Source organism: Oncorhynchus keta, unplaced genomic scaffold (genome assembly GCF_023373465.1).
Source record: "Oncorhynchus keta strain PuntledgeMale-10-30-2019 unplaced genomic scaffold, Oket_V2 Un_scaffold_14384_pilon_pilon, whole genome shotgun sequence".
In the NCBI taxonomy this organism is placed as follows: Eukaryota; Metazoa; Chordata; class Actinopteri; order Salmoniformes; family Salmonidae; genus Oncorhynchus; species Oncorhynchus keta.
In genome coordinates, this window is record NW_026290787.1 from 1,430,001 (window position 1) to 1,457,500 (window position 27,500).

Here is a 27,500-nt window from a genome sequence, read left to right on the forward strand (position 1 = left end):
TCAGGAGCTCCTGCTGGTGCTGCATGAGGGGAACACAACATTACTACAACGTTACTACAACATCCTGGGCCAGGAGCTCCTGCTGGTGCTGCATGGAGGGGAACACAACGTTACTACAACATCCTGGGTCAGGAGCTCCTGCTGGTGCTGCATGAGGGGAACACAACGTTACTACAACATCCTGGGCCAGGAGCTCCTGCTGGTGCTACATGAGGGGAACACAACGTTACTACAATCCTGGGTCAGGAGCTCCTGCTGGTGCTGCATGAGGGGAACACAACATTACTACAACGTTACTACAACATCCTGGGCCAGGAGCTCATGCTGGTGCTGCATGAGGGAAACACAACGTTACTACATCGTTACTACAACATCCTGGGCCAGGAGCTCCTGCTGGTGCTGCATGAGGGGAACACAACGTTACTACAACATACTGGGTCAGGAGCTCCTGCTGGTGCTGCATGAGGGGAACACAACGTTACTACAACATCCTGGGCCAGGAGCTCCTGCTGGTGCTGCATGAGGGGAACACAACGTTACTACAATCCTGGGTCAGGAGCTCCTGCTGGTGCTGCATGAGGGGAACACAACATTACTACAACGTTACTACAACATCCTGGGCCAGGAGCTCCTGCTGGTGCTGCATGGAGGGGAACACAACGTTACTACAACATCCTGGGTCAGGAGCTCCTGCTGGTGCTGCATGAGGGGAACACAACGTTACTACAACATCCTGGGCCAGGAGCTCCTGCTGGTGCTACATGAGGGCTGGTGCCATGAGGGAAACACAACGACAACGTTACTACAATCCTGGGTCAGGAGCTCCTGCTGGTGCTGCATGAGGGGAACACAACATTACTACAACGTTACTACAACATCCTGGGGCCAGGAGCTCCTGCTGGTGCTGCATGAGGGAAACACAACATTACTACAACGTTACTACAACATCCTGGGCCAGGAGCTCATGCTGGTGCTGCATGAGGGGAACACAACGTTACTACATCGTTATACAACATCCTGGGTCAGGAGCTCCTGCTGGTGCTGCATGAGGGGAACACAACGTTACTACAACATCCTGGGCCAGGAGCTCCTGCTGGTGCTGCATGAGGGGAACACAACGTTACTACAACATCCTGGGCCAGGAGCTCCTGCTGGTGCTGCATGAGGGGAACACAACGTTACTACACAACTGCTGGTGCTGCATGAGGGGAACACAACGTTACTACAACATCCTGGGCCAGGAGCTCCTGCTGGTGCTGCATGAGGGGAACACAACGTTACTACAACATACTGGGTCAGGAGCTCCTGCTGGTGCTGCATGAGGGGAACACAACGTTACTACAACATCCTGGGCCAGGAGCTCCTGCTGGTGCTGCATGAGGGGAACACAACGTTACTACAATCCTGGGTCAGGAGCTCCTGCTGGTGCTGCATGAGGGGAACACAACGTTACTACAACATCCTGGGCCAGGAGCTCCTGCTGGTGCTGCATGAGGGGAACACAACGTTACTACAACATCCTGGGTCAGGAGCTCCTGCTGGTGCTGCATGAGGGGAACACAACGTTACTACAACATCCTGGGTCAGGAGCTCCTGCTGGTGCTGCATGAGGGGAACACAACGTTACTACAACATCCAGAGCCAGGAGATCCTGCGATAACGTTATATTACTACAATGTTACAGTAACAGTACTATAATGTTAATTCAATGTTGGTACAACACCCTGCTGTTGGTTCTGGAGCCAGGAGCCAATGCTGATTTCTCCCTCCCGTCTCTCTCCTTGCCCTGCAGGTCTGGTCTCTCGCAGCTATCCCCCATTCCTGACACGTTCACCTTAGACCCAGGTGAACATGCTAGCTTGGTCACCTCACATATCACAACACATCTATTCAGCCTCAGCCCAATCACTGTCCATGCAAATGTTCCCAGCATGTTTACAGGAGCCACACCACTCCAGTCAATACGTGAATAACCTTTCCTCTCTGTACGTACCATGGACCCTCTACATCACGACCAAACTGAACCATTAGATCCCCACACACACACACACACACACACACACACACACACACACACACACACACACACACACACACACACACACACACACACACACACACACACACACACACACACACACACACACACACACACACACACACACACACACACACACACACCTTAGTAGAGTGCCCAACTCCAATATTTGATTAATTTGTTTGGCCGTATTTTGTGGGAGATGTTTGTTATTGCCTTGGATGGTTTCGTGTGTTAAATAAGCGCCTGCTAGCGAGGACATGCAGGCGTGTTCACCGTCAAGGGAAGGTGACTGGAACAAGAGTCCTGCTGATGGATACATTCATATGGGAGGTGAGGAGGTGCGTGACAGAAGAGCAGCAGGCAGGCACGGTATGCTTTTGGATAGGTCCCAAACTTTCCCCCTTTCAATATTCAAGGGCAAATAGAAGGGAGGGCTTTAAGTCTGGAATCCAGCCTTTGGTGCATTTAAGGGGAGACACCTTAACCTAAAGAGTTCTATAGAGGTATACAGGAAAACAACAAGATTAGATGTCTTCCTCTTTCCAATCCACCAGTGTCTGTCTCCTACTTTCTTTCCCACTCCTTGACCTGTCTTGGTGATAGGCAGAGGTGTGTGCGCTGCAGGTCTCGGTGTGTGTGCTGCAGGTCTAGGTGTGTGTGCTGCAGGTCTCGGTGTGTGCGCTGCTGGTCTGCAGGTGTGTGCGCTGCAGGTCTAGGTGTGTGCTGCAGGTCTCGGTGTGTGCGCTGCAGGTCTCGGTGTGTGCTGCAGGCGCTGCAGGTCTCGGTGTGTGCGCTGCAGGTCTCGGTGTGTGTGCTGCAGGTCTAGGTGTGTGTGCTGCAGGTCTAGGTGTGTGCGCTGCAGGTCTCGGTGTGTGCGCTGCAGGTCTCGGTGTGTGTGCTGCAGGTCTCGGTGTGTGTGCTGCAGGTCTCGGTGTGTGTGCTGCAGGTCTCGGTGTGCGCGCTGCAGGTCTCGGTGTGCGCGCTGCAGGTCTCGGTGTGCGTGCTGCAGGTCTCGGTGTGTGTGCTGCAGGTCTCGGTGTGTGTGCTGCAGGTCTCGGTGTGTGTGCTGCAGGTCTCGGTGTGCGCGCTGCAGGTCTCGGTGTGCGCGCTGCAGGTCTCGGTGTGTGTGCTGCAGGTCTCGGTGTGCCCGCTGCAGGTCTCGGTGTGTGTGCTGCAGGTCTCGGTGTGTGTGTGCTGCAGGTCTCGGTGTGCCCGCTGCAGGTCTCGGTGTGCCCGCTGCAGGTCTCGGTGTGTGTGCTGCAGGTCTCGGTGTGTGTGCTGCAGGTCTCGGTGTGCCCGCTGCAGGTCTCGGTGTGCCCGCTGCAGGTCTCGGTGTGCCCGCTGCAGGTCTCGGTGTGTGTGCGCTGCAGGTCTCGGTGTGTGTGCGCTGCAGGTCTCGGTGTGTGTGCTGCAGGTCTCGGTGTGTGTGCTGCAGGTCTAGGTGTGTGCGCTGCAGGTCTCGGTGTGTGTGCTGCAGGTCTAGGTGTGTGTGCTGCAGGTCTAGGTGTGTGCGCTGCAGGTCTAGGTGTGTGTGCTGCAGGTCTCGGTGTGTGTGCTGCAGGTCTCGGTGTGCCCGCTGCAGGTCTCGGTGTGTGTGCGCTGCAGGTCTCGGTGTGTGTGCTGCAGGTCTCGGTGTGTGTGCTGCAGGTCTCGGTGTGTGCGCTGCAGGTCTCGGTGTGCGCGCTGCAGGTCTCGGTGTGCGCGCTGCAGGTCTAGGTGTGCGTGCTGCAGGTCTCGGTGTGTGTGCTGCAGGTCTCGGTGTGTGTGCTGCAGGTCTCGGTGTGCCCGCTGCAGGTCTCGGTGTGTGTGCGCTGCAGGTCTCGGTGTGTGTGCGCTGCAGGTCTCGGTGTGGCGCTGCAGTCTCGGTGTGTGTGCGCTGCAGGTCTCGGTGTGTGCGCTGCAGGTCTCGGTGTGTGTGTGCTGCAGGTCTCGGTGTGTGTGCGCTGCAGGTCTCGGTGTGTGTGCGCTGCAGGTCTCGGTGTGTGTGCTGCAGGTCTCGGTGTGTGTGCGCTGCAGGTCTGGGTGTGTGTGCTGCAGGTCTCGGTGTGTGTGCTGCAGGTCTGGGTGTGTGCGCTGCAGGTCTCGGTGTGCCCGCTGCAGGTCTCGGTGTGTGCGCTGCAGGTCTCGGTGTGTACGCTGCAGGTCTGGGTGTGTGCGCTGCAGGTCTCGGTGTGCACGCTGTGCGCGCTGCAGGTCTCGGTGTGTGTGCTGCAGGTCTCGGTGTGTGTGCTGCAGGTCTGGGTGTGTGCGCTGCAGGTCTCGGTGTGTGCGCTGCAGGTCTCGGTGTGTGCGCTGCAGGTCTCGGTGTGTGTGCTGCAGGTCTCGGTGTGTGTGCTGCAGGTCTCGGTGTGTGTGCTGCAGGTCTAGGTGTGTGTGCTGCAGGTCTAGGTGTGTGTGCTGCAGGTCTCGGTGTGTGTGCTGCAGGTCTAGGTGTGTGTGCTGCAGGTCTCGGTGTGTGTGCTGCAGGTCTCGGTGTGTGTGCTGCAGGTCTAGGTGTGTGTGCTGCAGGTCTCGGTGTGTGCGCTGCAGGTCTCGGTGTGTGCGCTGCAGGTCTCGGTGTGTGTGCTGCAGGTCTCGGTGTGTGCGCTGCAGGTCTCGGTGTGTGCGCTGCAGGTCTCGGTGTGCGCGCTGTGCGCGCTGCAGGTCTCGGTGTGTGTGCTGCAGGTCTCGGTGTGCGCACTGCAGGTCTCGGTGTGTGCGCTGCAGGTCTCGGTGTGAGCGCTGTGCGCGCTGCAGGTCTCGGTGTGTGCGCTGCAGGTCTCGGTGTGCGCGCTGTGCGCGCTGCAGGTCTTGGTGTGTGCTCTGCAGGTCTCGGTGTGCGCGCTGTGCGCGCTGCAGGTCTCGGTGTGCGCGCTGCAGGTCTCGGTGTGTGCGCTGCAGGTCTCGGTGTGTGCGCTGCAGGTCTCGGTGTGTGCGCTGCAGGTCTCGGTGTGTGCGCTGCAGGTCTCGGTGTGTGCGCTGCAGGTCTCGGTGTGTGCGCTGCAGGTCTCGGTGTGTGCGCTGCAGGTCTCGGTGTGTGTGCTGCAGGTCTCGGTGTGTGCGCTGCAGGTCTCGGTGTGTGCGCTGCAGGTCTCGGTGTGTGCGCTGCAGGTCTCGGTGTGTGCGCTGCAGGTCTTGGTGTGTGCGCTGCAGGTCTCGGTGTGCGCGCTGTCTTGGTGTGTGCGCTGCAGGTCTCGGTGTGCGCGCTGCAGGTCTCGTTGTGTGCGCTGCAGGTCTCGGTGTGTGCGCTGCAGGTCTCGGTGTGAGCGCTGCAGGTCTCGTTGTGTGCGCTGCAGGTCTTGGTGTGTGTGCTGCAGGTCTCGGTGTGTGTGCTGCAGGTCTCGGTGTGAGCGCTGCAGGTCTCGGTGTGTGTGTGTGTGTACAGGCTCTGAATGGGGCTGATTGAGCCTGGGCCTCCCTGCCTTGGCTTTGCGTCACTCTCTGCTACCTGAGTGGTCTTCCAGCCCCACCACAGGCCAAAGGAGCCCTTGTGCTGTTAGCACTGTACTAGGATCAGCCCTCAGCCCTTCAATCAGCAGAATCTTGGTCACTTACAGGCCCAAAGAGCAGGGCAAATATCATAGGGCTGAAAGGCTTCTGCTACACTGAGAAAGATCTAGTTTAGACATGTATGAGAGGGAAATTACTGTCTTTCTTGACATGCTTCTGGAGCGGAGCCTTGCACCCCCCCTCCCTCCTCCCTACCACCCTCCTCCCTCCCTCACTCTCCCACCCTCCCTCCCTCTCCCTCCTCCCTCCCTCTCCACCCTCCCTCACTCTCCCACCCTCCCTCACTCTCCCACCCTCCCTCACTCTCTCCCCACCCTCCCTCTCCCACTCCTCACCCTCCCTCCTCCCTCCCTCTCCCTCCCTCCCTCCCTCTCACTCACTCACTCACCCTCCTCCCTCCCTCTCTCTCCCACTCACCCCCCCTCCTCCTCCCACCCTCCTCCCTCCCTCTCTCTCTCTCCCACTCACCCTCCCTCCCTCTCCCACTCACTCACTCACTCACTCACTCACCCTCCCTCCCTCTCCCACTCTCCTTCCCACCCCCACCCTCCTCCCACCCTCTCCCACTCTCCCTCTCCCACCCACCCTCCCTCTCCCTCCCTCCCTCTGCCACTCACCCCCTCCCTCCTCCCTCCCTCCCTCCCTCCCTCTCCCACTCAATCACCCTCCCTCTCCCACCCTCCCTCCCTCTCCCACCCTCCCTCACTCTCCCACCCTCCCTCACTCTCCCACTCCCTCCCTCTCTCTCCCACTCCCTCCCTCTCTCTCCCACTCACTCACCCTCCCTCTTCCCTCCCTCCCTCTCCCACTCACTCACCCTCCCTCCCTCCCTCCCTCCTCCCTCCCTCTCTCTCTCTCCCACTCACCCTCCCTCTCCCACTCACTCACCCTCCCTCTCCCACTCTCCTTCCCACCCCCACCCCCTCCCTCCTCCCATCCTCTCTCCCACCCTCCCTCTCCCACTCACCCCCCTCCTCCCTCCCTCCGTCTCCCACTCACCCTCCCTCACTCTCCCACCCTCCCTCCTCCCTCCCTCACTCTCCCACCCTCCCTCACTCTCCCTCACTCTCCCACCCTCCCTCACCTCCCACCCTCCCTCCCTCTCCCCTCACTCACTCTCCCTCCTCCCTCCCTCCCTCCCTCCCTCCCCCTCCTCCCACCCTCCCTCCCTCCCCTCCCTCACTCTCCCACCCTCCCTCACTCTCCCTCCTCCCTCACTCTCCCACCCCCTCACTCTCCCACCCTCCCTCCCTCCCACTCACTCACCCTCCCTCCTCCCTCCCTCTCCCTCCCTCCCTCTCACTCACTCACCCTCCTCCCTCCCTCTCTCCCACTCACTCACTCCCCTCCTCCTCCCTCCCTCTCTCTCTCCCACTCAATCACCCTCCCTCTCCCTCCCTCCCTCACTCTCCCTCCCTCCCTCCCACTCTCCCACCCTCCCTCCCTCTCCCACCCTCCCTCCCTCTCCCACCCTCCCACCCTCCCTCTCTCTCCCACTCACCCTCCCTCCCTCTCCCACTCACTCACTCACCCTCCCTCCCTCTCCCACTCTCCTTCCCACCCCTCCCTCCTCCCACCCTCCCTCTCCCTCCCTCTCCCACTCACCCCCCCTCCTCCTCCTCCCCCTCCTCCTCCTCCCACTCACCCTCCCTCACTCTCCCACCCTCCCTCCTCCCTCACTCCTCCCTCACTCTCCCACCCTCCCTCACTCTCCCACCCTCCCTCACTCTCCCACCCACTCACCCTCCCTCCCTCCCTCTCCCTCCCCCTCTCCCACTCACTCACCCTCCCTCTTCCCTCCCTCCCTCTCCCACTCACTCACTCACTCACCCTCCCTCCCTCCCTCTCCCACCCCCTCCCTCCCTCTCACTCACTCACCCTCCTCCCTCCCTCTCTCTCCCACCCCCTCCCTCCCTCTCACTCCACTCACCCTCCTCCCTCCCTCTCTCTCCCACCCTCCTCCCTCCCTCCTCTCTCTCCCACCCCCACCCTCCTCCCACCCACCCTCCCACTCACCCCCTCCGCCTCCCTCCCTCCCTCCCTCTCCCACTCACTCACTCTCCCTCTCCCACCCTCCCACCCTCCCTCCTCACTCACTCACTCACCCTCCCTCCCTCCCCCCCCTCACCTTAACATGTTCCTGTAGCTGGGCTTCATGCTGGCGGTTGAGCTGCTCATGTTGCCTCTGGAACTCAGCGATGAGGTGCTGTCTCTGAATCTGTTGTTTGTGTTTCAGGGACAGGAGCTCCTGCTGCAGCTGCTGCTCTCTGGCCTGGGCTGCAGATGCCTGGGCTGCAGAAGGTGACATGGACAGCTGCTGCTGGTGATGGTGCTGGTCAATGCGTAGGTCCATGGGGATGGCAGCCGGGGGGAGACGCAGGGGCAGGGCAGAGTTAATGTCCACTAGAGAGAGGAACAGAGAGACAGAATGGTAGTCCATGCATATTGAATAATGAAAAAAGACTAAATGATGGGACCCAAGTAGATCAAATAAAACAGCCATCACATTCTGTACACACACACACACACACACACACACACACACACACACACACACACACACACACACACACACACACACACACACACACACACACACACACACACACACACACACACACACACACACAATCCTTATCAGCACAGAGAGCCCCTTCACAGTACTGTCAATCTGGCCCTGATAAGTCAAACATGAAGTGTTGCACTCCTCTCACAAAGACTGCATTGAACTGTGGCGTGGTGGAGGAGACTTCAGCCCTGGCCAACCACCCCCAGAACCTCCAATCGCACGGCTTCCTCCCCATTAAATCTGAATAAATAGTCGCGATTGGACGATTATTTATCTACAAGTTTTCCCAACAGCGTGCCAGACAGCCAGATATGTTTGCTTGAAACTCTGTCTTAATCGTGTTAGGCTAACACCCACACTAGGTGCAGCACACACAGTCACACACACACAAACTAGGTGCAGCACACACAGTCACACACACACACACACTAGGTGCAGCACACACAGTCACACACACACAAACTAGGTGCAGCACACACAGTCACACACACACACACTAGGTGCAGCACACACAGTCACACACACACAAACTAGGTGCAGCACACACAGTCACACACACACACACTAGGTGCAGCACACACAGTCACACACACACAAACTAGGTGCAGCACACACAGTCACACACACACACACTAGGTGCAGCACACACAGTCACACACACACAAACTAGGTGCAGCACACACAGTCACACACACACACACTAGGTGCAGCACACACAGTCACACAGTAAAGGCAGACACAGTCTCTGGGTTCATCAGATGAATGAGTATGGTTACATGCACACAATAATAGTGAATAGTCAGATCACGTCGACATGCTTTTCAAGAAGAACCATTTCCATAATAATCCTGTTTACATGGACACATCTGAAACCAGGCTACCTGATGGGACTTGTCTATACGCAGAAAAATCACCAATCAAAACAAACGTTTTCCCACAGCGATCATGTTCTTTTAGGGAAGCGTTTGAGTTGGGACATATACAGTTGGTATGTGAAACCTATTTTGAAGATGCTGTAAGTTTTCCCCTAACTCACTAACCTTGTGCTGCTGGTGCTTGGTGGGTCATACGCATATCAAATACACCGCTCAAACTCCAATTAGGGTGTTAACGTGTCCTAGCAATTTGAAAGATCGCTCAGAAAACCAGATATTTTAATCGCTGTGTGCTTACTTCGATTTTGACCTTACGCCCCTTAAGATGAGCAGAATACGCGTTTACATGACTAATCCCATACTCAGCCTTCTAATCAGTTTAATATTGAATTAGAAGTGTTTATGTAAACGTACTTAGTGATGCTGCACAAACCAATATGTAGATTTTCTCTCCCTACCCCAATTCTTTGCCCTCCTCCCTAAGGACCCCTCCCACACACAGTCAAGCACAGCATTCCAAGACCAACGACTGGCGCTTCTGTCCCGTGCAGAGAGACACACATACAACCATAATGTCCTCACTCTGAAACACATGCTGCAGCCACTGACTGGTACTGCCTGTGATCATCTCATTGACTATACCACTCCGTGTACACAACACTAACCAACAAGCAGAGAGAGAGAGAACGTAACAGAGAGGAATAGAGAGAGAGAGAAAGAGGAGAGAAAGAAAGAAAGAAGAGAAAGAGAGAATGAGAAAGAGGAGAAAGAGAGAGACAGACACAAAGACAAAGAGAGAGAGAGAGAGAGAGAGAGAGAGAGAGAGAGAGAGAGAGAGAGAGAGAGAGAGAGAGAGGAACTACTTTCAGAGAAGCAATGTGTAATAGAACATATATAATTGACATACCCGTCAGCGCTGTAGTGATCATGGCAATAAACGCTCTCCTCTTCTCTTTCCCCCGTCCTCGTTTCCTCCTCTACAGCTCGTCTCTGCCTTGTGTAAGGATCTATTTAGCTTTAGTGGTGCTGCTCTTTATATTTCTGTCAGTCTCTGTCCTCCTCTCCTTTCCTCAGTTTTCTGTTCTGCTTTCTCAACACTCCTGCTCCCTTGCTAGCTACCTCTCTCTGTGTCCCTCCTCTGTCTTTACCCATCTGTGTCCCTCCCCTCTCCCTCTTCCCTCTTTTTACCAGTCTGTGTCCCTCCCCTCTCCCTCTTTTTACCAGTCTGTGTCCCTCCCGTCTTCCTCTTCCCTCTTTTTACCAGTCTCTGTGTACCTCCCCTCTCCCTCTTCCCTCTTTTTACCAGTCTCTGTGTCCCTCCCCTCTCCCTCTTCCCTCTTTTTACCAGTCTGTGTCCCTCCCCTCTCCCTCTTTTTACCAGTCTGTGTCCCTCCCCTCTCCCTCTTCCCCCTTTTTACCAGTCTCGGAGTCCCTCCCCTCTCCCTCTTCCCTCTCTTTACCAGTCTCTGAGTCCCTCCCCTCTCCCTCTTTTTACCAGTCTCTGAGTCCCTCCCCTCTCCCTCTTTTTACCAGTCTGTGTCCCTCCCCTCTCCCTCTTCCCTCTTTTTACCAGTCTCTGTGTCCCTCCCCTCTCCCTCTTCCCTCTTTTTACCAGTCTCTGTGTCCCTCCCCTCTCCCTCTTCCCTCTTTTTACCAGTCTGTGTCCCTCCCCTCTCCCTCTTTTTACCAGTCTGTGTCCCTCCCCTCTCCCTCTTCCCCCTTTTTACCAGTCTCGGAGTCCCTCCCCTCTCCCTCTTCCCTCTTTTTACCAGTCTCTGAGTCCCTCCCCTCTCCCTCTTTTTACCAGTCTCTGAGTCCCTCCCCTCTCCCTCTTTTTACCAGTCTGTGTCCCTCCCCTCTCCCTCTTCCCTCTTTTTACCAGTCTGTGTCCCTCCCCTCTCCCTCTTTTTACCAGTCTCTGAGTCCCTCCCCTCTCCCTCTTTTTACCAGTCTCCGAGTCCCTCCCCTCTCCCTCTTCCCTCTTTTTACCAGTCTCTGAGTCCCTCCCCTCTCCCTCTTCCCTCTTTTTACCAGTCTGTGTCCCTCCCCTCTCCCTCTTTTTACCAGTCTCTGAGTCCCTCCCCTCTCCCTCTTTTTACCAGTCTGTGTCCCTCCCCTCTCCCTCTTTTTACCAGTCTGTGTCCCTCCCCTCTCCCTCTTTTTACCAGTCTGTGTCCCTCCCCTCTCCCTCTTTTTACCAGTCTGTGTCCCTCCCCTCTCCCTCTTCCCTCTTTTTACCAGTCTCTGAGTCCCTCCCCTCTCCCTCTTCCCTCTTTTTACCAGTCTCTGAGTCCCTCCCCTCTCCTCTTTTTACCAGTCTCTGAGTCCCTCCCCTCTCCCTCTTTTTACCAGTCTGTGTCCCTCCCCTCTCCCTCTTTTTACCAGTCTGTGTCCCTCCCCTCTCCCTCTTTTTACCAGTCTGTGTCCCTCCCCTCTCCCTCTCCCCTCTTTTTACCAGTCTGTGTCCCTCCCCTCTCCCTCTTCCCTCTTTTTACCAGTCTCTGTGTCCCTCCCCTCTCCCTCTTCCCTCTTTTTACCAGTCTCTGTGTCCCTCCCCTCTCCCTCTTCTCTCTTTTTACCAGTCTCTGTGTCCCTCCCCTCTCCCTCTTTTTATCAGTATGTGTCCCTCCCCTCTCCCTCTTTTTACCAGTATGTGTCCCTCCCCTCTCCCTCTTTTTACCAGTATGTGTCCCTCCCCTCTCCCTCTTTTTACCAGTATGTGTCCCTCCCCTCTCCCTCTTTTTACCAGTATGTGTCCCTCCCCTCTCCCTCTTTTTACCAGTCTGTGTCCCTCCCCTCTCCCTCTTCACTCTTTTTACCAGTCTCTGTGTCCCTCCCCACTCCCCTTTTTTTTACCAGTCTCTGTGTCCCTCCCCTCTCCCTCTTCTCTCTTTTTACCAGTCTGTGTCCCTCCCCTCTCCCTCTTTTTACCAGTCTGTGTCCCTCCCCTCTCCCTCTTTTTACCAGTCTGTGTCCCTCCCCTCTTCCTCTTCCCTCTTTTTACCAGTCTCTGTGTCCCTCCCCTCTCCCTCTTCCCTCTTTTTACCAGTCTCTGTGTCCCTCCCTCTCCCTCTTCTCTTTTTACCAGTCTGTGTCCCTCCCCTCTCCCTCTTTTTACCAGTCTGTGTCCCTCCCCTCTCCCTCTTCCCCTTTTTACCAGTCTCTGAGTCCCTCCCCTCTCCCTCTTCCCTCTCTTTACCAGTCTCTGAGTCCCTCCCTCTCCCTCTTTTTACCAGTCTCTGAGTCCCTCCCCTCTCCCTCTTTTTACCAGTCTGTGTCCCTCCCTCTCCCTCTTCCCTCTTTTTACCAGTCTCTGTGTCCCTCCCTCTCCCTCTTCCCTCTTTTACCAGTCTCTGTGTCCCTCCCTCTCCCTCTTCCCTCTTTTTACCAGTCTGTGTCCCTCCCCTCTCCCTCTTTTTACCAGTCTGTGTCCCTCCCTCTCCCTCTTCCCCCTTTTTACCAGTCTCGGAGTCCCTCCCTCTCCCTCTTCCCTCTTTTTACCAGTCTCTGAGTCCCTCCCCTCTCCTCTTTTTACCAGTCTCTGAGTCCCTCCCCTCTCCCTCTTTTTACCAGTCTGTGTCCCTCCCCTCTCCCTCTTCCCTCTTTTTACCAGTCTGTGTCCCTCCCCTCTCCCTCTTTTTACCAGTCTCCGAGTCCCTCCCCTCTCCCTCTTCCCTCTTTTTACCAGTCTTGAGTCCCTCCCCTCTCCCTCTTCCCTCTTTTTACCAGTCTCGGAGTCCCTCCCCTCTCCCTCTTCCCTCTTTTTACCAGTCTGTGTCCCTCCCCTCTCCCTCTTTTTACCAGTCTCTGAGTCCCTCCCCTCTCCCTCTTTTTACCAGTCTGTGTCCCTCCCCTCTCCCTCTTTTTACCAGTCTGTGTCCCTCCCCTCTCCCTCTTTTTACCAGTCTGTGTCCCTCCCCTCTCCCCTCTTTTTACCAGTCTGTGTCCCTCCCCTCTCCCTCTTCCCTCTTTTTACCAGTCTCTGAGTCCCTCCCCTCTCCCTCTTCCCTCTTTTTACCAGTCTCTGAGTCCCTCCCCTCTCCCTCTTTTTACCAGTCTCTGAGTCCCTCCCCTCTCCCTCTTTTTACCAGTCTGTGTCCCTCCCCTCTCCCTCTTTTTACCAGTCTGTGTCCCTCCCCTCTCCCTCTTTTTACCAGTCTGTGTCCCTCCCCTCTCCCTCTCCCCTCTTTTTACCAGTCTGTGTCCCTCCCCTCTCCCTCTTCCCTCTTTTTACCAGTCTCTGTGTCCCTCCCCTCTCCCTCTTCCCTCTTTTTACCAGTCTCTGTGTCCCTCCCTCTCCCTCTTATCTCTTTTTACCAGTCTCTGTGTCCCTCCCCTCTCCCTCTTTTTATCAGTATGTGTCCCTCCCCTCTCCCTCTTTTTACCAGTATGTGTCCCTCCCCTCTCCCTCTTTTTACCAGTATGTGTCCCTCCCCTCCCTCTTTTTACCAGTATGTGTCCCTCCCTCTCCTCTTTACCAGTATGTGTCTCTCCCTCTCCCTCTTTTTACCAGTCTGTGTCCCTCCCCTCTCCCTCTTCACTCTTTTTACCAGTCTCTGTGTCCCTCCCCACTCCCCTTTTTTTTTACCAGTCTCTGTGTCCCTCCCCTCTCCCTCTTCTCTCTTTTTACCAGTCTGTGTCCCTCCCCTCTCCCTCTTTTTACCAGTCTGTGTCCCTCCCCTCTCCCTCTTTTTACCAGTCTGTGTCCCTCCCATCTCCCTCTTCCCCCTTTTTACCAGTCTCGGAGTCCCTCCCTCTCCCTCTTCCCTCTCTTTACCAGTCTCTGAGTCCCTCCCCCTCTCCCTCTTTTTACCAGTCTCTGAGTCCCTCCCCTCTCCCTCTTTTTACCAGTCTGTGTCCCTCCCTCTCCCTCTTCCCTCTTTTTACCAGTCTCTGTGTCCCTCCCCTCTCCCTCTTCCCTCTTTTTACCAGTCTCTGTGTCCTCCCCTCCCTCTTCCCTCTTTTTACCAGTCTGTGTCCCTCCCCTCTCCCTCTTTTTACCAGTCTGTGTCCCTCCCTCTCCCTCTTCCCCCTTTTTACCAGTCTCTGAGTCCCTCCCCTCTCCCTCTTCCCTCTTTTTACCAGTCTCTGAGTCCCTCCCCTCTCCCTCTTTTTACCAGTCTCTGAGTCCCTCCCCTCTCCCTCTTTTTACCAGTCTGTGTCCCTCCCCTCTCCCTCTTCCCTCTTTTTACCAGTCTGTGTCCCTCCCCTCTCCCTCTTTTTACCAGTCTCTGAGTCCCTCCCCTCTCCCTCTTCCCTCTTTTTACCAGTCTTGAGTCCCTCCCCTCTCCCTCTTTTTACCAGTCTCTGAGTCCCTCCCCTCTCCCTCTTCCCTCTTTTTACCAGTCTTGAGTCCCTCCTCTCCCTCTTCCCTCTTTTTACCAGTCTCGAGTCCCTCCCCTCTCCCTCTTCCCTCTTTTTACCAGTCTGTGTCCCTCCCCTCTCCCTCTTTTTACCAGTCTCTGAGTCCCTCCCCTCTCCCTCTTTTTACCAGTCTGTGTCCCTCCCCTCTCCGTCTTTTTACCAGTCTGTGTCCCTCCCCTCTCCCTCTTTTTACCAGTCTGTCCCTCCCTCTCCCCTCTTTTTACCAGTCTGTGTCCCTCCCCTCTCCCTCTTCCCTCTTTTTACCAGTCTCTGAGTCCCTCCCCTCTCCCTCTTCCCTCTTTTTACCAGTCTCTGAGTCCCTCCCCTCTCCCTCTTTTTACCAGTCTCTGAGTCCCTCCCCTCTCCCTCTTTTTACCAGTCTGTGTCCCTCCCTCTCCCTCTTTTTACCAGTCTGTGTCAGCTCCCCTCTCCCTCTTTTTACCAGTCTGTGTCCCTCCCCTCTCCCTCTCCCCTCTTTTTACCAGTCTGTGTCCCTCCCCTCTCCCTCTTCCCTCTTTTTACCAGTCTCTGTGTCCCTCCCCCTCTCCCTCTTCCCTCTTTTTACCAGTCTCTGTGTCCCTCCCCTCTCCCTCTTCTCTCTTTTTACCAGTCTCTGTGTCCCTCCCTCCCTCTTTTTTTACCAGTCTCTGTGTCCCTCCCCTCTCCCTCTTTTTACCAGTATGTGTCCCTCCCCTCTCCCTCTTTTTACCAGTATGTGTCCCTCCCCTCTCCTCTTTTTACCAGTCTCTGAGTCCCTCCCTCTCCCTCTTTTTACCAGTCTGTGTCCCTCCCCTCTCCCTCTTCCCTCTTTTTACCAGTCTCTGTGTCCCTCCCCTCTCCCTCTTCCCTCTTTTTACCAGTCTCTGTGTCTCCCCTCTCCCTCTTCCCTCTTTTTACCAGTCTGTGTCCCTCCCCTCTCCCTCTTTTTACCAGTCTGTGTCCCTCCCCTCTCCCCTCTTCCCCCTTTTTACCAGTCTCTGTGTCCCTCCCCTCTCCCTCTTCCCTTTTTACCAGTCTCTGTCCCTCCCCTCTCCCTCTTTTTACCAGTCTCTGAGTCCCTCCCCTCTCCCTCTTTTTACCAGTCTGTGTCCCTCCCTCTCCCTCTTCCCTCTTTTTACCAGTCTGTGTCCCTCCCCTCTCCCTCTTTTTACCAGTCTCTGAGTCCCTCCCCCTCTTCCCTCTTTTTACCAGTCTGAGTCCCTCCCCTCTCCCTCTTTTTACCAGTCTCTGAGTCCCTCCCCTCTCCCTCTTCCCTCTTTTTACCAGTCTGAGTCCCTCCCCTCTCCCTCTTCCCTCTTTTTACCAGTCTCTGAGTCCCTCCCCCTCCCTCTTCCCTCTTTTTACCAGTCTGTGTCCCTCCCCTCTCCCTCTTTTTACCAGTCTCTGAGTCCCTCCCCTCTCCCTCTTTTTACCAGTCTCTGAGTCCCTCCCCTCTCCCTCTTTTTACCAGTCTGTGTCCCTCCCTCTCCCTCTTTTTACCAGTCTGTGTCCCTCCCCTCTCCCTCTTTTTACCAGTCTGTGTCCCTCCCCTCTCCCTCTTTTTACCAGTCTCTGTCCCTCCCCTCTTTTTCCCTCTTTTTCCCTCTTTCTACCAGTCCCTCCCCTCCCTCTCCCTCTTTTTACCAGTCTCTGTGTCCCTCCCCTCTCCCTCTTTTTACCAGTCTCTGAGTCCCTCCCCTCTCCCTCTTTTTACCAGTCTCAGTCCCTCCCCCTCCCCCTCTTTTTACCAGTCTGTGTCCCTCCCTCCCTCTTTTTACCAGTCTGTGTCCCTCCCCTCTCCTCTCCCCTTTTTACCAGTCTGTGTCCCTCCCTCCCCTCCCTCTTTTTACCAGTCTCTGTGTCCCTCCCCTCTCCCTCTTTTTACCAGTCTCTGTGTCCCTCCCCTCCCTCTTCCCTCTTTTTACCAGTCTCTGTGTCCCTCCCTCTCCCTCCCTTTTTACCAGTCTCTGTGTCCCTCCCCTCTCCCTCTTTTTACCAGTGTGTCCCTCCCCCCTCTCCCTCTTTTTACCAGTATGTGTCCCTCCCCTCTCCCCTTTTTACCAGTATGTGTCCCTCCCCTCTCCCTCTTTTTACCAGTATGTGTCCCTCCCCTCTCCCTCTTTTTACCAGTCTGTGTCCCTCCCCTCTCCTCTTCACTTTTTACCAGTCTGTGTCCCTCCCCACTCCCTTTTTTTACCAGTCTCTGTGTCCCTCCCCTCTCCCTCTTCTCTCTTTTTACCAGTCTGTGTCCCTCCCCCCTCTCCCTCTTTTTACCAGTCTGTGTCCCTCCCCTCTCCCTCTTTTTACCAGTCTGTGTCCCTCCCTCTCCCTCTTTTTACCAGTCTGTGTCCCTCCCCTCCCTCTCCCCTCTTTTTACCAGTCTGTGTCCCCCCTCTCCCTCTTTTTCCCTCCCTCTTTTTACCAGTCTGTGTCCCTTTTCCCCTCTCCCTCTTCCCTCTTTTACCAGTCTCTGTGTCCCTCCCCTCTCCCTCTTCCCTCTTTTTACCAGTCTCTGTGTCCCTCCCCTCTCCCTCTTGTTTTTTACCAGTCTCTGTGTCCCTCCCCTCTCCCTCTTCTCTCTTTTTACCAGTCTCTGTGTCCCTCCCCTCTCCCTCTTTTTATCAGTATGTGTCCCTCCCCTCTCCCTCTTTTTACCAGTATGTGTCCCTCCCCTCTCCCTCTTTTTACCAGTATGTGTCCCTCCCTCTCCCTCTTTTTACCAGTATGTGTCCCTCCCCTCTCCCTCTTTTTACCAGTATGTGTCCCTCCCCTCTCCCTCTTTTTACCAGTATGTGTCCCTCCCCTCTCCCTCTTTTTACCAGTATGTGTCCCTCCCCTCTCCCTCTTTTTACCAGTCTGTGTCCCTCCCCTCTCCCCGCTTTTTACCAGTCTGTGTCCCTCCCCTCTCCCTCTCCCCTCTTTTTACCAGTCTGTGTCCCTCCCCTCTCCCTCTTCCCTCTTTTTACCAGTCTCTGTGTCCCTCCCCTCTCCCTTTTTTTACCAGTCTCTGTGTCCCTCCCCTCTCCCTCTTCCCTTTTTTACCAGTCTCTGTGTCCCTCCCCTCTCCCTCTCCCTCTTTTTACCAGTCTCTGTGTCCCTCCCCTCTCCCGCTTTTTACCAGTCTCTGAGTCCCTCCTCTCTCCCTCTTTTTACCAGTCTCTGAGTCCCTCCCCTCTCCCCTCTTTTTACCAGTCTGTGTCCCTCCCCTCTCCCTCTTTTTTACCAGTCTCTGTGTCCCTCCCCTCTCCCTCTTTGTACCAGTCGCTGTGTCCCTCCCCTCTCCCGCTTTTTACCAGTCTCTGTGTCCCTCCCCTCTCCCTCTTTGTACCAGTCTGTGTCCCTCCCCTCTCCCTCTTTTTACCAGTCTGTGTCCCTCCCCTCTCCCTCTTTTTACCAGTCTCTGTGTCCCTCCCCTCTCCCTCTTTGTACCAGTCTGTGTCCCTCCCCTCTCCCTCTTTTTACCAGTCTCTGTGTCCCTCCCCTCTCCCTCTTTTTACCAGTCTCTGAGTCCCTCCCCTCTCCCTCTTTATACCAGTCTCTGTGCCCTCCTCCCTCTCTCTGTGCTGGTGACATCACAGGGCTGTCGTAGGCCTGCTGTCTGTTTATTCTGCTGCTCCTCCATTTCCTGGAACTGACGGCAGATACACAGGAGAGAGATAGCAGAGTGGACACTGCATCCCCCCTCTTCCCTCTGAGTACAGAAAACTAGTTCCCCCTAGAAATACACCCACAGTGTTGGACATTGCTCTGGCGTCTCTCACACACACACACACACACACACACACACACACACACAGCTCTCTATTCTTCAGATCACAGTACTGTGAAATATATGTCTATAGCCTCAAGTGAACTTAATTAAGGCTATAGGGGCTCTTTATGGTTGCTAGGAGACTCCCCGTCAACACACACCCCCTTGTGTTATTTGCTCTGACGTTGGCGTTGCTAGCGGGCGGAAGCGTAAGAGAAACTTCACAGTTGTGTTCTACATCACAGAGCATTGATTTCTGGGACAGTGGAAGGACATGGGGGAAGGCCTACAGTAGAAGGGTTCAGTCTAGCCGGGCCACAGGTAGGCCGCACACAACTATAAGCATGCAGTCTGCTATAGGCACCACTCCCCAGTTGTTTTAAACCACGGTGCACAAGCTATAGGCACCACTCCCCAGTTGTTTTAAACCACGGTGCCCAAGCTATAGGCACCACTCCCCAGTTGTTTTAAACCACGGTGCCCAAGCTATAGGCACCACTCCCCAGTTGTTTTAAACCACGGTGCCCAAGCTATAGGCACCACTCCCCAGTTGTTTTAAACCACGGTGCACAAGCTATAGGCACCACTCCCCAGTTGTTTTAAACCACGGTGCACAAGCTATAGGCACCACTCCCCAGTTGTTTTAAACCACGGTGCACAAGCTATAGGCACCACTCCCCAGTTGTTTTAAACCACGGTGCACAAGCTATAGGCACCACTCCCCAGTTGTTTTAAACCACGGTGCACAAGCTATAGGCACCACTCCCCAGTTGTTTTAAACCACGGTGCACAAGCTATAGGCACCACTCCCCAGTTGTTTTAAACCACGGTGCACAAGCTATAGGCACCACTCCCCAGTTGTTTTAAACCACGGTGCACAAGCTATAGGCACCACTACCCAGTTGTTTTAAACCACGGTGCACAAGCTATAGGCACCACTCCCCAGTTGTTTTAAACCACGGTGCACAAGCTATAGGCACCACTCCCCAGTTGTTTTAAACCACGGTGCACAAGCTATAGGCACCACTCCCCAGTTGTTTTAAACCACGGTGCACAAGCTATAGGCACCACTCCCCAGTTGTTTTAAACCACGGTGCACAAGCTATAGGCACCACTCCCCAGTTGTTTTAAACCACGGTGCACAAGCTATAGGCACCACTCCCCAGTTGTTTTAAACCACGGTGCACAAGCTATAGGCACCACTCCCCAGTTGTTTTAAACCACGGTGCACAAGCTATAGGCACCACTCCCCAGTTGTTTTAAACCACGGTGCACAAGCTATAGGCACCACTCCCCAGTTGTTTTAAACCACGGTGCACAAGCTATAGGCACCACTCCCCAGTTGTTTTAAACCACGGTGCACAAGCTATAGGCACCACTCCCCAGTTGTTTTAAACCACGGTGCACAAGCTATAGGCACCACTCCCCAGTTGTTTTAAACCACGGTGCACAAGCTATAGGCACCACTCCCCAGTTGTTTTAAACCACGGTGCACAAGCTATAGGCACCACTCCCCAGTTGTTTTAAACCACGGTGCACAAGCTATAGGCACCACTCCCCAGTTGTTTTAAACCACGGTGCACAAGCTATAGGCACCACTCCCCAGTTGTTTTAAACCACGGTGCACAAGCTATAGGCACCACTCCCCAGTTGTTTTAAACCACGGTGCACAAGCTATAGGCACCACTCCCCAGTTGTTTTAAACCACGGTGCACAAGCTATAGGCACCACTCCCCAGTTGTTTTAAACCACGGTGCACAAGCTATAGGCACCACTCCCCAGTTGTTTTAAACCACGGTGCACAAGCTATAGGCACCACTCCCCAGTTGTTTTAAACCACGGTGCACAAGCTATAGGCACCACTCCCCAGTTGTTTTAAACCACGGTGCACAAGCTATAGGCACCACTCCCCAGTTGTTTTAAACCACGGTGCACAAGCTATAGGCACCACTCCCCAGTTGTTTTAAACCACGGTGCACAAGCTATAGGCACCACTCCCCAGTTGTTTTAAACCACGGTGCACAAGCTATAGGCACCACTCCCCAGTTGTTTTAAACCACGGTGCACAAGCTATAGGCACCACTCCCCAGTTGTTTTAAACCACGGTGCACAAGCTATAGGCACCACTCCCCAGTTGTTTTAAACCACGGTGCACAAGCTATAGGCACCACTCCCCAGTTGTTTTAAACCACGGTGCACAAGCTATAGGCACCACTCCCCAGTTGTTTTAAACCACGGTGCACAAGCTATAGGCACCACTCCCCAGTTGTTTTAAACCACGGTGCACAAGCTATAGGCACCACTCCCCAGTTGTTTTAAACCACGGTGCACAAGCTATAGGCACCACTCCCCAGTTGTTTTAAACCACGGTGCACAAGCTATAGGCACCACTCCCCAGTTGTTTTAAACCACGGTGCACAAGCTATAGGCACCACTCCCCAGTTGTTTTAAACCACGGTGCACAAGCTATAGGCACCACTCCCCAGTTGTTTTAAACCACGGTGCACAAGCTATAGGCACCACTCCCCAGTTGTTTTAAACCACGGTGCACAAGCTATAGGCACCACTCCCCAGTTGTTTTAAACCACGGTGCACAAGCTATAGGCACCACTCCCCAGTTGTTTTAAACCACGGTGCACAAGCTATAGGCACCACTCCCCAGTTGTTTTAAACCACGGTGCACAAGCTATAGGCACCACTCCCCAGTTGTTTTAAACCACGGTGCACAAGCTATAGGCACCACTCCCCAGTTGTTTTAAACCACGGTGCACAAGCTATAGGCACCACTCCCCAGTTGTTTTAAACCACGGTGCACAAGCTATAGGCACCACTCCCCAGTTGTTTTAAACCACGGTGCACAAGCTATAGGCACCACTCCCCAGTTGTTTTAAACCACGGTGCACAAGCTATAGGCACCACTCCCCAGTTGTTTTAAACCACGGTGCACAAGCTATAGGCACCACTCCCCAGTTGTTTTAAACCACGGTGCACAAGCTATAGGCACCACTCCCCAGTTGTTTTAAACCACGGTGCACAAGCTATAGGCACCACTCCCCAGTTGTTTTAAACCACGGTGCACAAGCTATAGGCACCACTCCCCAGTTGTTTTAAACCACGGTGCACAAGCTATAGGCACCACTCCCCAGTTGTTTTAAACCACGGTGCACAAGCTATAGGCACCACTCCCCAGTTGTTTTAAACCACGGTGCACAAGCTATAGGCACCACTCCCCAGTTGTTTTAAACCACGGTGCACAAGCTATAGGCACCACTCCCCAGTTGTTTTAAACCACGGTGCACAAGCTATAGGCACCACTCCCCAGTTGTTTTAAACCACGGTGCACAAGCTATAGGCACCACTCCCCAGTTGTTTTAAACCACGGTGCACAAGCTATAGGCACCACTCCCCAGTTGTTTTAAACCACGGTGCACAAGCTATAGGCACCACTCCCCAGTTGTTTTAAACCACGGTGCACAAGCTATAGGCACCACTCCCCAGTTGTTTTAAACCACGGTGCACAAGCTATAGGCACCACTCCCCAGTTGTTTTAAACCACGGTGCACAAGCTATAGGCACCACTCCCCAGTTGTTTTAAACCACGGTGCACAAGCTATAGGCACCACTCCCCAGTTGTTTTAAACCACGGTGCACAAGCTATAGGCACCACTCCCCAGTTGTTTTAAACCACGGTGCACAAGCTATAGGCACCACTCCCCAGTTGTTTTAAACCACGGTGCACAAGCTATAGGCACCACTCCCCAGTTGTTTTAAACCACGGTGCACAAGCTATAGGCACCACTCCCCAGTTGTTTTAAACCACGGTGCACAAGCTATAGGCACCACTCCCCAGTTGTTTTAAACCACGGTGCACAAGCTATAGGCACCACTCCCCAGTTGTTTTAAACCACGGTGCACAAGCTATAGGCACCACTCCCCAGTTGTTTTAAACCACGGTGCACAAGCTATAGGCACCACTCCCCAGTTGTTTTAAACCACGGTGCACAAGCTATAGGCACCACTCCCCAGTTGTTTTAAACCACGGTGCACAAGCTATAGGCACCACTCCCCAGTTGTTTTAAACCACGGTGCACAAGCTATAGGCACCACTCCCCAGTTGTTTTAAACCACGGTGCACAAGCTATAGGCACCACTCCCCAGTTGTTTTAAACCACGGTGCACAAGCTATAGGCACCACTCCCCAGTTGTTTTAAACCACGGTGCACAAGCTATAGGCACCACTCCCCAGTTGTTTTAAACCACGGTGCACAAGCTATAGGCACCACTCCCCAGTTGTTTTAAACCACGGTGCACAAGCTATAGGCACCACTCCCCAGTTGTTTTAAACCACGGTGCACAAGCTATAGGCACCACTCCCCAGTTGTTTTAAACCACGGTGCACAAGCTATAGGCACCACTCCCCAGTTGTTTTAAACCACGGTGCACAAGCTATAGGCACCACTCCCCAGTTGTTTTAAACCACGGTGCACAAGCTATAGGCACCACTCCCCAGTTGTTTTAAACCACGGTGCACAAGCTATAGGCACCACTCCCCAGTTGTTTTAAACCACGGTGCACAAGCTATAGGCACCACTCCCCAGTTGTTTTAAACCACGGTGCACAAGCTATAGGCACCACTCCCCAGTTGTTTTAAACCACGGTGCACAAGCTATAGGCACCACTCCCCAGTTGTTTTAAACCACGGTGCACAAGCTATAGGCACCACTCCCCAGTTGTTTTAAACCACGGTGCACAAGCTATAGGCACCACTCCCCAGTTGTTTTAAACCACGGTGCACAAGCTATAGGCACCACTCCCCAGTTGTTTTAAACCACGGTGCACAAGCTATAGGCACCACTCCCCAGTTGTTTTAAACCACGGTGCACAAGCTATAGGCACCACTCCCCAGTTGTTTTAAACCACGGTGCACAAGCTATAGGCACCACTCCCCAGTTGTTTTAAACCACGGTGCACAAGCTATAGGCACCACTCCCCAGTTGTTTTAAACCACGGTGCACAAGCTATAGGCACCACTCCCCAGTTGTTTTAAACCACGGTGCACAAGCTATAGGCACCACTCCCCAGTTGTTTTAAACCACGGTGCACAAGCTCGGATTCCATTTCAGCAACAACCTGACGTCTCTCACGGGAGCCACTTATTTTGGCAAGATAAACATCGATATCTGGCCATCTCCCCCGGCTCGCGGTGACGTCAACGCTTGCATGAAGTTCACGGAGATAACCACGCCTGTATCCCACTTTCCTCTCACCAAAACAAGGGCCAACGTGCACTCTGGCGCAGACACACCTGGCTTACAGTAAAGAAAGCCCTCCTAAAGTAGTTCTTACACAATAACCTACCTGCATCAAAACAAGGGCCAACATGCACTCTGGTGCAGACACACCTGGCTTACAGTAAAGAAAGCCCTCCTAAAGTAGTTCTTACACAATAACCTACCTGCATCAAAACAAGGGCCGCATCTGGTGCAGACACACCTGGCTTGCAGTAAAGAAAGCCCTCCTAAAGTAGTTCTTACACAATAACCTACCTGCATCAAAACAAGGGCCAACATGCACTCTGGTGCAGACACACCTGGCTTACAGTAAAGAAAGCCCTCCTAAAGTAGTTCTTACACAATAACCTACCTGCATCAAAACAAGGGCCAACATGCACTCTGGTGCAGACACACCTGGCTTGCAGTAAAGAAAGCCCTCCTAAAGTAGTTCTTACACAATAACCTACCTGCATCAAAACAAGGGCCAACATGCACTCTGGTGCAGACACACCTGGCTTACAGTAAAGAAAGCCCTCCTAAAGTAGTTCTTACACAATAACCTACCTGCATCAAAACAAGGGCCAACATGCACTCTGGTGCAGACACACCTGGCTTGCAGTAAAGAAAGCCCTCCTAAAGTAGTTCTTACAATAACCTACCTGCATCAAAACAAGGGCCAACATGCACTCTGGTGCAGACACACCTGGCTTGCAGTAAAGAAAGCCCTCCTAAAGTAGTTCTTACACAATAACCTACCTGCATCAAAACAAGGGCCAACATGCACTCTGGTGCAGACACACCTGGCTTGCAGTAAAGAAAGCCCTCCTAAAGTAGTTCTTACACAATAACCTACCTGCATCAAAACAAGGGCCAACATGCACTCTGGTGCAGACACACCTGGCTTGCAGTAAAGAAAGCCCTCCTAAAGTAGTTCTTACACAATAACCTACCTGCATCAAAACAAGGGCCAACATGCACTCTGGCGCAGACACACCTGGCTTGCAGTAAAGAAAGCCCTCCTAAAGTAGTTCTTACACAATAACCTACCTGCATCAAAACAAGGGCCAACATGCACTCTGGTGCAGACACACCTGGCTTACAGTAAAGAAAGCCCTCCTAAAGTAGTTCTTACAATAACCTACCTGCATCAAAACAAGGGCCAACATGCACTCTGGTGCAGACACACCTGGCTTACAGTAAAGAAAGCCCTCCTAAAGTAGTTCTTACACAATAACCTACCTGCATCAAAACAAGGGCCAACATGCACTCTGGTGCAGACACACCTGGCTTGCAGTAAAGAAAGCCCTCCTAAAGTAGTTCTTACACAATAACCTACCTGCATCAAAACAAGGGCCAACGTGCACTCTGGCGCAGACACACCTGGCTTACAGTAAAGAAAGCCCTCCTAAAGTAGTTCTTACACAATAACCTACCTGCATCAAAACAAGGGCCAACATGCACTCTGGTGCAGACACACCTGGCTTACAGTAAAGAAAGCCCTCCTAAAGTAGTTCTTACACAATAACCTACCTGCATCAAAACAAGGGCCAACATGCACTCTGGTGCAGACACACCTGGCTTACAGTAAAGAAAGCCCTCCTAAAGTAGTTCTTACACAATAACCTACCTGCATCAAAACAAGGGCCAACATGCACTCTGGTGCAGACACACCTGGCTTGCAGTAAAGAAAGCATTACAGTGCAAAGAAAGCACCTGCTCCTAAAGTAGTTCTTACACAATAACCTACCTGCATCAAAACAAGGGCCAACGTGCACTCTGGTGCAGACACACCTGGCTTGCAGTAAAGAAAGCCCTCCTAAAGTAGTTCTTACACAATAACCTACCTGCATCAAAACAAGGGCCAACATGCACTCTGGCGCAGACACACCTGGCTTGCAGTAAAGAAAGCCCTCCTAAAGTAGTTCTTACACAATAACCTACCTGCATCAAAACAAGGGCCAACATGCACTCTGGTGCAGACACACCTGGCTTGCAGTAAAGAAAGCCCTCCTAAAGTAGTTCTTACACAATAACCTACCTGCATCAAAACAAGGGCCAACATGCACTCTGGTGCAGACACACCTGGCTTGCAGTAAAGAAAGCCCTCCTAAAGTAGTTCTTACACAATAACCTACCTGCATCAAAACAAGGGCCAACGTGCACTCTGGTGCAGACACACCTGGCTTGCAGTAAAGAAAGCCCTCCAAAAGTAGTTCTTACACAATAACCTACCTGCATCAAAACAAGGGCCAACGTGCACTCTGGTGCAGACACACCTGGCTTGCAGTAAAGAAAGCCCTCCTAAAGTAGTTCTTACACAATAACCTACCTGCATCAAAACAAGGGCCAACATGCACTCTGGTGCAGACACACCTGGCTTACAGTAAAGAAAGCCCTCCTAAAGTAGTTCTTACACAATAACCTACATGCATCAAAACACGGCTGGCAGGAAGACAGTTTTTTCCTCCTTCATCTAAACGGCTTTGAAAACCTCTCAACTGTGTCTTGTGTAAAATCCTACCGTCTTACCCAGGAATTCCCAGGAATTGTTTTTATAATAAGAGGAATTATTTCTGACGCAAATACATTTAGGTAACGCCCCTTATCAGCTACTGGTTTATAATGGATGATATTAAATAATTTATAGTTAATTCTATCAATGCATTATAAGACCTTACAATGCATTATATAACCTGCAATAAACATTCATAACAGCTCACGGCTCCATGCATACAGCACGTGCAACAGTACCTCAAATGAAGAGAAATAGATGGAGAAATAGATAGATGGAGAAATAGATGGAGAGATGTGGAGGGAGGTGGCTGAGACCTTTCACTGTTTCCCCCCTGTTCTCTCTTCCTATTTTCAGCTTCCACGGGGGAAGCTCCCCACCATGTGAGCCATAGATTATTCAGTAGTGACTTGGCTTATTCATTACACCAAACAGACTCCCTCCAACACTCCATATAAACAACCACTACTACTCTCTCTCTTCTTTCTCGCTCTGTCCCCCTCTCTGTCAGCCTCTTTCGCCCACTCTCTCCGTCTCTCTCCACACACATCTCTATCACACTATTCTATCTATTTACATATCTCCCGTTTCTTCCCCTCTGCCTCACCTTTCTCCTCAGATAACAATGTGTTTACCACCCCTGGGGGGCCTCCCTGCCCCCTCTGCCGGCTCCCATTACAGAACACAGATAGAAATAGATCTACCAGACATTACAGCTGCTCGCTCTGAAGCGCAGCTCTGATTTAAAGCCTGTTGTCTGAGGATGTCCCTCAGTCTGATTGCAAAGGCTCAACACTTCACTCATTAAGTCTAATAGATGTCGAGCTCAACCCAGGCCGAGCCCTACGTATCGCCGGTCAGAATGGGCCGGGGAGATGTTATTTACCACATTTAGAGATGTGAATGGTGAGAAGTTTGACACAAGGCCTGGCGGGAGGCGAAACAAGGAGAGGGAGAGACGGCATGACAGACACAGGTTGCTGTGATGGGAAACTGAGTGGTTCAAGGTGGTTCAAGATCAATGATTATGAAGGAAACCAGAGGTTTTGCAAAACAGTGACAATAAGTGCAGGTTCATGTACACCAGGCTTTCATATTAATACCTAGAGGGACAGAGGATGAGAGCCAACACGTCCAAGCCAACACCCCACAGGAAACCACGAGGAACTCTATGAGAGATCAGTCACTCAAATGGCCGGTCTGTCTGTCAGTCAGTGTCTTGGAGCCGCCCTCTGGCAGCTCATCTTACAGACAGAGGAGTTCCTCAACACGCCTGTGTTCCTCTAGTCAGAGAGACAGGGAGAGAAATGGGGTGTCTGTGTGCAGCGAGCCCGACTCATCCCAACATGCTCCGGCCTGTCCGGGGCCTCCGGCTGACGTCAGCGTTCCAGTCTGCAGCGCGGCAGCCGGGAGAGGGACGGGGGAGAGAAAGGGGGAGATGTGGGACGTGAGGAACTGAAGGGTGAGACGTGAGGATATGAGGGTGCCCATACATACGTGCACAAGTACATCTCTCGCTACTTAACCCAGACTAATCTATGGACGAGGGCGGACGTCACGGTCATACAGGAGAGAGGATGCTCTGTCCTCCATGTCTGTGGGAGAAGACAGGTTCAAGCAGAGGTTGATCTCCAAAAGGGCTCATCC

The 27,500-nt window shown here is 53.5% G+C and overlaps 1 protein-coding gene and 1 long non-coding RNA gene across 7 annotated transcripts in view; both read right to left on the bottom strand.

The window, feature by feature from the left end:
• Nucleotides 1-27,500, bottom strand: part of LOC118375732 (histone deacetylase 4-like) — a 144,836-nt gene that overhangs the window by 81,792 nt on the left and 35,544 nt on the right. The window contains 1 exon segment of the mRNA XM_052513969.1: nucleotides 7,659-7,933. Within this exon segment, the coding sequence (XP_052369929.1) occupies nucleotides 7,659-7,933 (275 nt within the window).
• LOC127927495 (uncharacterized) overlaps nucleotides 23,569-27,500 on the bottom strand; it is a 4,282-nt gene continuing 350 nt past the window's right edge. The window contains exons 1-4 of one of the 6 annotated variants that reach the window (XR_008127797.1): nucleotides 25,618-27,500; nucleotides 24,722-24,818; nucleotides 24,480-24,624; nucleotides 23,569-24,287 (exon numbers count right to left, since the gene is read on the bottom strand). The exon at nucleotides 25,618-27,500 is cut by the window's right edge and continues 350 nt beyond it. This is a non-coding gene — a long non-coding RNA (uncharacterized LOC127927495). Of the gene's footprint in view, nucleotides 24,288-24,479; nucleotides 24,625-24,721; nucleotides 25,023-25,229; nucleotides 25,579-25,617 lie in introns of those variants that run through there. The other 5 variants (XR_008127794.1, XR_008127796.1, XR_008127795.1 and 2 more) reach the window with 5 other exon arrangements.